The sequence below is a fragment of the Cinclus cinclus genome, chromosome 6 (assembly GCF_963662255.1).
Source record: "Cinclus cinclus chromosome 6, bCinCin1.1, whole genome shotgun sequence".
In the NCBI taxonomy this organism is placed as follows: Eukaryota; Metazoa; Chordata; class Aves; order Passeriformes; family Cinclidae; genus Cinclus; species Cinclus cinclus.
In genome coordinates, this window is record NC_085051.1 from 24,040,025 (window position 1) to 24,051,235 (window position 11,211).

The 11,211-nt window shown below is 43.7% G+C and overlaps 1 protein-coding gene across 1 annotated transcript in view; it reads left to right on the top strand.

Moving 5' to 3' along the window:
* Window positions 1-10,625, top strand: part of LRP4 (LDL receptor related protein 4) — a 77,467-nt gene extending 66,842 nt beyond the window's left edge. Inside the window, exons 24-38 of the mRNA XM_062495364.1 lie at window positions 487-573; window positions 779-950; window positions 1,033-1,195; window positions 1,431-1,656; window positions 3,076-3,379; window positions 3,668-3,886; window positions 4,193-4,327; window positions 4,579-4,687; window positions 5,022-5,166; window positions 5,686-5,799; window positions 6,053-6,176; window positions 7,137-7,204; window positions 7,817-7,904; window positions 8,419-8,560; window positions 10,290-10,625. Coding sequence (XP_062351348.1) covers window positions 487-573; window positions 779-950; window positions 1,033-1,195; window positions 1,431-1,656; window positions 3,076-3,379; window positions 3,668-3,886; window positions 4,193-4,327; window positions 4,579-4,687; window positions 5,022-5,166; window positions 5,686-5,799; window positions 6,053-6,176; window positions 7,137-7,204; window positions 7,817-7,904; window positions 8,419-8,560; window positions 10,290-10,625 — 2,432 coding nt within the window. The remainder of the gene's footprint in view (window positions 1-486; window positions 574-778; window positions 951-1,032; window positions 1,196-1,430; window positions 1,657-3,075; window positions 3,380-3,667; window positions 3,887-4,192; window positions 4,328-4,578; window positions 4,688-5,021; window positions 5,167-5,685; window positions 5,800-6,052; window positions 6,177-7,136; window positions 7,205-7,816; window positions 7,905-8,418; window positions 8,561-10,289) is intronic.
* Window positions 10,626-11,211: the final 586 nt, after the last annotated feature.

Below are 11,211 nucleotides of genomic sequence, written 5' to 3' on the forward strand. Positions count from 1 at the left end.
AAAAAAACCTGCCTGCAATATTGAGTGGGGTTCCTGTGCATTTTAGATTTAAGGAAGTTCCTCTTGCTGAGGCTGTTTACAACAGTAGAGCTGAGACTGGTTGTTCATGTATAGTAAGCATCATGTGCTGGATGTAAACAGTTTTGCTCTGTAAGGTAGATGATCTCATTTTGAGAAGTCAGATGTGGAACTCTACTACTAGCTGATGGTATTGGGTATTCTCTGTTGCTGTGTGAAGATCAGACCTTGTGTAAAGGTCCTACCTATTTTTGGAAGAATTGGGACAAGAAAATTTGCAGTGTTTTATTACTCTAGCTTAATAATCTTGTGCTGTTTATTATTCCTGTACAATCGGATCCATTTTGAGTGGTGTAGTGGATGATCGAAGACCTGGATCTGTTTATTAAGGAATTTGCTGTTTGGTTGTTGGGATTTGGTTTGTTTTGTTCTGGGCCTTTTCAAGTTTTTCTTTCTTCTTCAACCCAGGAAAGGTTTATTGGTCAGACAGCACATTGCGGAAAATCAGTCGTGCTGCCCTTGATGGCTCACAATTTGAGGACATAATCACTACAGGTGAGGGGGATTTTGATCTGAGAGCCTCTTGCTTCCATGCAGTATGAAAAGAGAGATTCTCCAATACCCCACTAGAATACATTTTTTGTGGAAAGGCAAGCAAAGCCTAAAGCAGTTGCCTACAAGATAGACAAGAGAAAAACTGGAAGTTCCTTACTAAACTGGGAGAATAAGCAGTGACCAAAATGTTTTTCTATTTTCTCAGGTCTGCTGACTACAGATGGGCTGGCTGTGGATGCTGTTGGCAGGAAGATATATTGGACAGATACAGGAACAAACCGGATTGAAGTGGGCAACCTTGATGGCTCCATGAGGAAAGTCTTGGTGTGGCAGAACCTGGACAGCCCTCGGGCAATAGCTTTATACCATGAAATGGGGTTCGTTTTGTCAAGAGTTTGTCTAGGAGATACACAGGACTTCTGATCTCCTTTTCCATAATACCTGCTGAATTTTCCCCAGGTATATGTACTGGACAGACTGGGGTGAGAATGCCAAGCTGGAACGCTCTGGGATGGATGGCTCTGGACGTGTGGTGTTGATCAGCAACAACTTGGGCTGGCCTAATGGACTGGCAGTGGATAAGGCTGGATCCCAGCTGCTCTGGGCTGATGCACACACTGAGGTCTGTTTCTGTTCTTCAGTGTTGTTTTTCATTGGGTGTTTGGTAGCCTGGAGGCTGCTTTGAAGCTCTTGAGCAAGCTGTCAAAAGAGCAAAAGGGAATTTTCTGAGATACGGGCTATGGAGGGAGGGTGAACCTGAATAACATGACCTGCCAAAACTGTTTCCCACTTGCTACAGTAAGTGCTAGCAAGAGAAGTGTTTTGAGTACAGGGTGATGTTGTGCTTCTTCCTGCAGCGGATCGAGGCTGCGGATCTCAATGGCGCGAACCGCCGCACCCTGCTGTCCCCAGTGCAACATCCCTATGGCCTCACTTTGCTGGACTCTTACATCTACTGGACTGACTGGCAAACTCGCAGCATTCACAGGGCTGACAAGGACACTGGTGCTAATGTCATCTTGGTGAGGGCAAACCTACCTGGCCTCATGGATATTCAAGCTGTTGACAGGATACGGCCCCTGGGTAAGTTGCTCCCCAGTTGGCGGGTGTCAGTGGTGGTGAGGGGAGTCCTTCAGAGCTGTCATTGGAAAGAGTCCTCAGGTGTAAAGCAGGAGTGATAGAGTTGCTTCTCAAAAATCAGCTTTTCTTCTGATCCCTTCTTTTACGGTGTCACTTCTTCCCTTTTTAACTAAACTATTTTTGCACTTCTGTTTACCCAGATCTATAGGTCTAGTGTTGATTACTGCATGCTTTTTGACCCTGTTGTCCCATTTTCTTCATTGGTTTGCACTGATAACCTCATTCTTGCACACAGCAGAGACACTTCCTTAGGAGAACTGAATAAGTCATGCCTTGTTAAACTTCACCAGACTGTACTGATATTGGACAATGTCCCTTTTTTAACTCCAAAAGACTCTTATTCTTCTTAAACCAGTTGCTTTGAAATGCAGTTTCAAATTCTAGTGTTATTTCCCAGTCATTCTAGGCTTCATTTTCTTGTCTGCCTCTTTGGTCTGCAAAATCTCTGCTGCTTTAGTTGCTCTTAATAGATCATGTTGTCCAACTATTCTGTGCCAAAGTCAATTCTTTGTTACTCCTTGGGGATCCTATAACACCCCATCTTGCCTCCTTGCTTTTCAGTGGAAATTGTTGCTTTGTGCTGTGGCTTTATTTTGGTGGAATTTCCCCAGTACATACTTCTACAGAAAACTGTGCTGCTTTTCCTGTGGTTACTAACAGCAGAATGTCACTCTTGACTGCATAACTTGGCAGTATAACTTAAAGCTGACCAAAAGTCTAGCCATCATATCCACATTGCCTTCTTCCTACTCTTGCACCTGTCTCCTGGGCTTATTCCTTCCTAGTAAATGTATGCTGGGTTCTTTACAATTAAAAAAAAAATTATATGACCCTAATACGTCAGGCACTTCCAGCAGGCTTCTCTGATGCCTTTGTTTACTTGCCACTGTGTGCAGCTAAGTTGAAACAGAAGCTTCTTTGTCAGCCTGGCCTCTGATGCATTGTCACACTATTTCCCCACAGGGTTGGATCTTTCTGTCAGCATTACCACTTGCAGCAGTAATAAAGTTAAGCTGCAGTTGCGTAAATCAGTGAGCATTTGGCTTGTTTCTTTTTCCGTGGGAAAACTATGATTAGCAAGGAATGCAGGTTAAGATTTTTCTTCTAATGATCCCTCTTCTTCTGAATTGTCCTGTTCTCCTTGCCAGTCATTCCCATACCTACCATGAGTCTTGGAGAGAAAGGAGAGTGTCTCGGTAAAAAGGGGAGGGAAAGTGTCTCTGTACAAAGGGCTGTAGATTCTCAACAAGGCTGGGATAGTAAGGATGAACTCAGCTGCTAGCAAGTTGTGTGTGTATGTAGCCTTTAAAATAAAGCTTTGGTCTGTGAGATCCTAAAACTATGCTTTCCTTACTTCTAAAGGCTTCAATAAATGTGGAGTTCGTAATGGTGGCTGCTCCCACCTTTGCTTACCTCACCCCACTGGTTTCTCCTGTGCCTGCCCCACTGGCATCCAGCTGAAGAGAGATGAGCAAACGTGTGACTCTTCTCCAGACACCTACCTACTTTTCTCTAGCCGTGCTTCCATCCGTCGTATCTCGCTGGACACCAGTGACCACACAGATGTGCACATACCTGTCCCTGAGCTGAACAATGTCATTTCACTGGACTATGATAGTGTGGATGGCAAGATTTACTACACAGATGTATTTCTTGATGTTATCAGGTAGGTGCCAGTCAACTGCTCGGCCAGTGCCCAGGTCACCCAGTGACTTGTGCTGAGTGTGCCAGTAAACTGGGGAGACTGAGCACTACACCACTACTTACACCTTGTCTTTGGTACACAGCGTCATGTGTATCAGTGAACTCGTGCTGAAGGTATGTTTAACCTGCTGGAGACTGGGGGAAAAGTATTAAGGGAGGTAGTAGCATGCAGTGGGCCTGTGACTGATGTAGATCCAGCTTTCCAGAAGCTACCTGTTCCTCACTGCCGTTTGTCATGATTTCTATCCAGGCGGGCTGATCTGAATGGCAGCAATATGGAAACTGTTATTGGTCAGGGTTTGAAGACTACAGATGGCCTGGCAGTGGACTGGGTTGCCAGGAACCTCTACTGGACAGACACAGGACGCAATACCATTGAAGTGGCTAGACTGGATGGAAGCTCCAGGAAAGTGCTGATCAATAACAGCCTAGATGAACCTCGAGCCATTGCTGTCTTTCCCAAGAAAGGGTAGGTATGGGGTTATTGATGGGGCAGGGGGAAAGGCTGCACAGAAGCAGGCTGAAAGAGGAGGTTGTAGGAGGAAGAGGTGATGTGCCATGTGAATCTGCAGGTTATCAGCAAGGGGTTGACTCTGAGTGACTTGTGGTAGTCAGGCAGACAGTGAATTTGAAGGTTGGGCAGATAGCTGTGAGAAGGCTACAAACTATATTATCTTCTTTGAACCTGAAGAATCTGGCAGTTTCATTCATAACTAAAACTTTCCTTAGGCCAAATTAAATGGTCTTTTCTTAGATTTGTCTTTTGTCTCTTCAGGTATCTCTTCTGGACAGATTGGGGTCACATTGCTAAAATTGAACGGGCAAACTTGGATGGCTCTGAACGTAAAATCCTGATTAACAGTGACCTAGGATGGCCCAATGGATTGACTTTGGATTATGACACCAGGAGGTCAGTGAAAGATTTTCCTATACTTGTATAGGGTTAAGGGATGTAATAAATTTTTTAGCCCTCTTAACTTCATTTATTGGAGTAGCACTGTGGGTTTGGGTTTGGGTTTGGTTTTGGGGTGTTTTGGGACTTTCTTCTTTAGTTTTTATTTCCTGATCCATCTTATGATTCCACAGTCTTTGCCAATAATTGACTAGAAAGTAAAATGAGTTTGTATAGATGGAAGCTCACTTCTTTCCCTGTGCCTTCAGGATATACTGGGTGGATGCACACCTTGATCGCATAGAGAGTTGTGACCTCAATGGCAAGCTACGGCAAGTGTTGGTCAGCCAGGTGTCTCATCCCTTTGCTCTGACACAGGTGAGAAGATTCTCATCCTGCCACCATTCTTCTCCATGGTGTGTTGATGAGTTTGTACAGTGGAGTTTGGGAAAAGGGAAGTGTTACAGTCCAAGGAAACCAAAAAGGCTGAGGGGGTAGTACTTAAATCTTCTCTGGAGCTAACAAAGGAAGTTTGTCTGAACTGTAGGGTGTAAAGAGTCATCTTCTTTACAGTAAGAGGGTAAGGGTTTGAAAAGGCCTTTGTTTTAGGCCTTCTGCCATTGGGATATGGTTTTTTTATGGTCATCCTGTGTCTACATGACTAAACAAGCTAATAATGGCTGTGATTTTTCTTTGCTGTCTCCCTGAGCAGCAGGACAGATGGATATACTGGACTGACTGGCAAACAAAATCTATCCAGAGAGTGGACAAATACTCTGGGCGGAATAAAGAGACAGTCCTAGCCAATGTTGAGGGATTGATGGATATCATTGTGGTTTCTCCTCAGAGACAGACAGGTAAATAGAAGGACCTTGGTTCAGGCAAATGCTAATTGTGGAGGAAAAGAGCTGTGGAACCACTGCACTATTGTGGATGTCAAGTAAGGATGACATCCTTTTTTATGCTCAAACTATTTACACATCTTCCCTTAGCACATTCCTTGCCTGCCTATGACTTTTCAGTCAGGTACATCTTAATGGTGTACTTTTAAAACTTTGATTAGCAAGTTTCATTTTCTTGTTGTTCACCCAACATTGTGTTTAAACAGAAGAATATGAGTTGTTTTTTATTTTTTTTATCTCTACAACTGTGTTGTTTGGGCTTCTGTTTAAAGATTTCCAGTACCTTCCTTTCAAGACTGTTCTAATCCAATTCAGTGTCTGGGTATTGTCATCACTTTCTTTGTAATCAGATGATGGCCATACGCCAAAAACTTAATAACTTGCTGGATTTCTAAGAAGTATTTCTGGCTGAGCAGGAAAGAAGCTCTTTTTGTTCAGATGTAACATATTTAGAAAACTGTTTGTTCTTTCCAGGTAGTAATGCTTGTGGAGTGAACAATGGAGGCTGCACTCACCTCTGCTTTGCCAGGGTTTCTGACTTTGTCTGTGCATGTCCAGATGAACCAGATGGGCGGCCCTGTTCTACGAGTGAGTTTACTGAGTGTCACTTGGGTAGTAGCTTCCATAAGTGAGCCACTGCTACTGCTTATGCAGTAAGAATAAGAACTAAGGCCAGTGATTGTGAGTAATAGAGCCTTCTTCTGTCCTTTCTGCTGGCAGACTGGATTTGAGATAGGAAGGCTGCTCATATAAGCTATAGAGAGTTTTGGAAATGGCCTATCTGACTTGTTCATCTGTACCACAAAGTTGGAGTCCTGCTTATTTTTCTCTGTTGTTCTAGTTCCTGGTGTGGTGCCCCTTGGTCCAGAACCAACCATTATAAGTGAGAGAAGTCAAACACCACCTGGCAGACTAGGTGCTTCAACAACCAAACCTCTCACATCTCTGGAAACAGTGGAAGGAAAGTAAGTGTACTTGTTCTCTTGGGATTGGGGTGTGAAAATGCCAGCTTTTGCAAGGTGCCACATGCAAGCCCCCTCTGGTTGCCATCATCCGAATGTACCTATCCCTAGCCAAAAGAGGATATTCTAGCTCCAGATTTCACGCTCTTAATGGATTAAACTATTATGACAATAGTGCAGATCATTGTTGAGATGGCAAGAAACAGCTGAAGATTCTGTCTGTTTTGTTGAAATGTGTGTGTAGGCTAACTATACTGAAGTGTTAAAATTTAGCCCATGTGTCATTCATTTGATTGATTTTTGAATCTCCTAATTTTGAGAACCTGTTTCTGAGACAAGGACAGAGGAGTCTGTTGTTTCAGTTCACTGAAATATCTCAGACTAGACTCACACAGCTGAGGAAATGGTTCTGCCCTGGGAACAGGATAGCTTGCTTGGGGCAGAACAGAACCTTTGCAGCTCTAACATTTAAGTTGCAATGCAAGGTAGTTAAGAGATTCTTTTCTGCTAATTCCCTACAGCCTGTTATTTATACAGCTCAGCAAAAGAGGGGCTTTATACTATATGGCTGAGTTATTTACAGAGCAAAACTTGCACTTTATTGGGTATGATTTATTGGACAGAAATGTCTTCATGCTGACTCTGAGACATTTTGATTTTTGCTTCAGCACTGATGCTGAAATTTTCCTGAAAGATATGAGTACACCTGAGAGGCGAATCTAGAATGAATCAGATATAAAGATATTGCAGATAATTGATAGATCCATGCACACCTCCTATATATTTGTATGTATATGGCTGTCTCTTCTCTGGGTGGAGAATACTGAGGAAAAGAAAGGAAGACCTGTGTTTTTGAATTGGAAAGGGAAGGGATATAAGTGTTAGCCCATTCCTTCCTGTTTTTTGATACCTTTGATACTGTTGATTCTACTTTCAGTAAATAACTGTCCTTCTGTCATTCAGCTGCTCTGACAGAGATGGTAGGCAAGGCTTGTGTACTCGTGCCAACGAGGCAGTGTTGGCCACCATGGGTGAGTTGCTTTTCTTGAGTTGCTTTTCTGAGGGATGTTCCCCCAGATGTGCTTAGGGCATTCCAGTCCATAGTGTCTGAAACTGAAATTTCTGAAACTCATTCTTGAATTACTTAAATACCCACTGAGTAGAGCAAAATTCCTCTGTAGACGTTCATTAACCTAGATGGGGACATCTCCAAATGAGTTGGGAGACTCTGGTCTGAAGAATAGTTCTGTTTTCTGTCTTCCTATACCTCATCCATGGGGCTCTTCCCATTAATAATACTCTTTTTCACTATCCCCTTTGTGTTTAGTTGAAGATGGTTGACTGTGGTAATTGCTTCCCACTGCAGGAGTAACCTATCTGCAAGGGGGTCTAACTCCTCCATTACAACCCCATTACAAAGATCTTGATCTTCCTTGGTTTGGGGCCTGGGTGGGAGGAAAGTTTACCATATGTTTGTTTCATATGAAGCCAAACAAAACCCTCTGCTAAACCTTAATGTGCTGACATTTTAGTTTACATAATTCTTTATGGGTAAAGCCCATCATTAGGCATTACTCCAAGGTCAGTATTATCCAGTGAAATATAAAATGACTGCATAAATTACCCTTGGTATTCACTTTCAGGAGAAGGACTGCATGTCAGCTACATTATTGGAGGTCTTCTCAGCATCTTGTTTATTTTGCTGCTTATTGCTGCTTTAATTATATACAGGTAAGTGATCTGTTTTCCCTCTTCCTGCCCAATTGTAAATTCTTGGGTTGTAGGAGAAGAAAGTCCCTGAAAGCACTAAATCTTTATTGTTATTTCCTGTCCTTTTTCCCTCCACTGGAAAGAGTGCTTGATGATTTTATTTGCAAAGTTCGAGTCCTGTGTTGGTCATGCAGTTCTACTATTTGAAACCTTATTGGCTAAATTTCTGCCGAGAGCTTATGAGTTATGGGCAGGGATTTGAGATAATTTGCATCTCAGTAAATGTGTGAGCTCATACGCTTTCTGACAGATAATTTCACCAGTTACTTCCATGATAGCTTTTGTGGTTACATGGCAGTGCCTTACTGTACTGGTAGCTAGTAAATGGACTCATAAGTGAAGAGCCAGGTGAAGACAGGATTCTCTCTTTGAGGGACAGTGGAGATGACTGGAGCCATCCACTTGCTGAGCACACAGGAACATTGGATCCTGGCAGTAGGTTCCTGTGACTTTTCTGACAGCTCTCTCCCTCTAGGCATAATAAGTCCAAGTTTACGGACCCTGGCTTGGGGAACCTAACCTACAGTAATCCTTCATACCGGACATCTACCCAGGAGGTGAAGATTGAATCAATTCCCAAACCAACCATGTACAACCAATTGTGCTACAAGAAAGAGGTAAGAGCTGCTGCTAAGGACGTGGGAGCCAAGCTCAAGCTGCTGTTGAGTATTATCGGCCTCACTGTGTGGAAGGATTGCAACTTATGAGCATTTACTTCTAGGACATAGGACAGCTTCAGTGAATTGTTCACACTGCTATGGAGATCAGCCAGCAGCACTTCTTCCTCAGTGAGCTGTAGTGAATTTGACCTGTCTTTAGTTCTCTGCTTCTTACCCACTCCCACAGTGTCTTGTATTTCATTTGCACTGGGTGCTGACCCTCCAAAGTACATGAGCCAGTTGGAATTGTCTTCCTTGGATACAGGTCCTGGTTAGTAACTGCTGCACAAAGGTTGCTTTGGACAGTCACCAGGGGAACTAGGCAGGCAGAAAGGGTTTGGTAACAAGAATGTGGCTCCTGCCTGTGCACAGCCTGGAAGGGGTGGGATGGGGGAAAAAACCAGAGCCCTTATTAAATACAGCATTTTAAAGGCCCTTCAGAGGTCCATACTTTGTGCCACATGATGGAGAGAGTTTAATATGATATCTTGGAGCACTTAGTTTCTCCTCTCTTTTCTCCTCAGAAGCTTTCTTATCACTCAGATAGCTTCTCATCTTCCCTCTTCTGATTTCCGTCCACATCCTCATGTCAGGTATCACTACTCTGTGTGTTTGATCCTGCCTCCCTCACTCAAGCTCTGCTGTGTGGCTCAAGCGCTGTCTGTACTAACTGTTCTTTCTTGGTTTTCCCCACCCTGCATTTATGTCCTTAAAGTAGCTCTACTGTCTGTCAGGAATGTGTAAGTAATTTTCTATGGCAGATTCTTTGGTCTGGGCTTTGGCTACTCATACTCAGTGATATTGTACAAAGGTAATTTCTGTTAGGACTATTTATGATTACCTGTTAGATCACTTAGTTCCTCTGGCTGGGATCACAGACTTATGCAGGGGAGAGTTTTCCCTTACTGTTTTACAGAGGAAAACTATGCAACAGATTCCCCAAATCTTCAAGCTATTTTGGCCTTATCTTTTAAGGATAAGACAGGATTATTTATCTGGGAATCTAAATCCTTTCCATTTTTCTCTTAATTCCGATGCTCCTTTATATACACACGTATATTTCCCCATCCCCTCCAGTTTCTCCTCAGGGGCAGATCAGATGCTCTTTATTTGTCAGCGAACCAAGTTAGATTTCGCTATTTTAATCTCAGTGTCGTCCCTTTAGCCTCTGATCATTTTCATTGTTTCCCTACAATCTCCTTCCTCTGTGTCACTGTGAGTCTTAGACTCAACAGTGGTATTCCAGCTGTGCTTTGCTGAGAGGTGAATCTAGAATGACTCAGATGTAAAGATTTGCAAACCTAGAATTGATCTCCTGCCTACTTTTACCATGAGGTTTTCTGTCTGTTTCTGCTTCTCATTTTGTCATAGACTCAGTGTCCTTACTCCCTTCCATCAGGGAATAAATATGGTATAGTTAAATGAGAAGACCAGCCTCATCCTCATTCCTCTTCCAAAACTGAAGGATCGTGGAGTTTGGAATGAGAGGAAGGGCTTGCCTAGGGGTGTTAAAGAACTAAAGAAAGCTTAAAATGGGTTCTGTCATTATGGCAGTTAAAGCCAGTGGCTGTTTACATGGAGATCTAGCTTTTTGTCTGCTTCACTGTCTTCATTACAGCTCTGCATTGCTCTTTGCCATATTTTTCCATAGATATATATTTTTTTAATTAATCTGTCTTCTCCCTAGACTGGTCCTGACCACAGCTACACTAAGGAGAAGATCAAGATTGTGGAGGGAATATGCCTTTTGTCCAGTGATGATTCTGAATGGGATGACCTTAAACAGATTCGGAGCTCCCGTGGAGGGATCCTCCGGGACCACGTCTGCATGAAGACGGATACGGTCTCTATCCAGGCTAGTTCTGGTTCACTGGATGACACCGAAACTGAGCAGCTGCTACAGGAAGAACAGTCTGAATGCAGCAGTGTTAACACAGCAGCAGCCACTCCTGAGCGGCGGGGCTCACTCCCAGACACAGGCTGGAAACACCAACGCAAGCCCTCCACAGAGAGCGAGGTCTAAAGGACATGTGACTTTGGAAACAGTCGTACCCTCCCTATCCTCTGCTCTGCACAAAAAAAGACAGGACTCTGCCTGCCTGGCAAATAAGGGCACAGAGACCAGCCTCTCTTGCAAGGGGCTTGAAACTTGGACTGCCTTTCAGCATGGAGCTCGGGCAGCTATGTTGTTGTGGTTGGAGAAGGAGGATGGGTGGGTTGGTTGGAACCCAGAGACCCTTCTGACTCATTTTCACAGTTTGTGGTTTATTTATATGTCCCCTTTTCCTGGAAGCTGCCACATTAACTTCTGCAGTGACTCGTCTGGCCTGAATCTGGTTTGGAGTCTCTGTTCCCTGGCAACCTGCAAGTCCTGTGCCATGCAGCTCACAGTCGATGCCCATGAAGAGAGCAGAGCTGCCTCATTGCTGGCTCCTGGCCACAGAAGTACCCCTAGTCATTCCAGCATTAGCAGCACTCTTGGAGGCTTTGTGTTGAGGGGTCTCTGACACGAGAGAGATGGGTGTAGATGGGATATACTTTGGGGCTCAAGAGGATGCTGACACAGCATTAGGTCATCTTGTAAATGCATAAAGAGGGTAACCACAGTT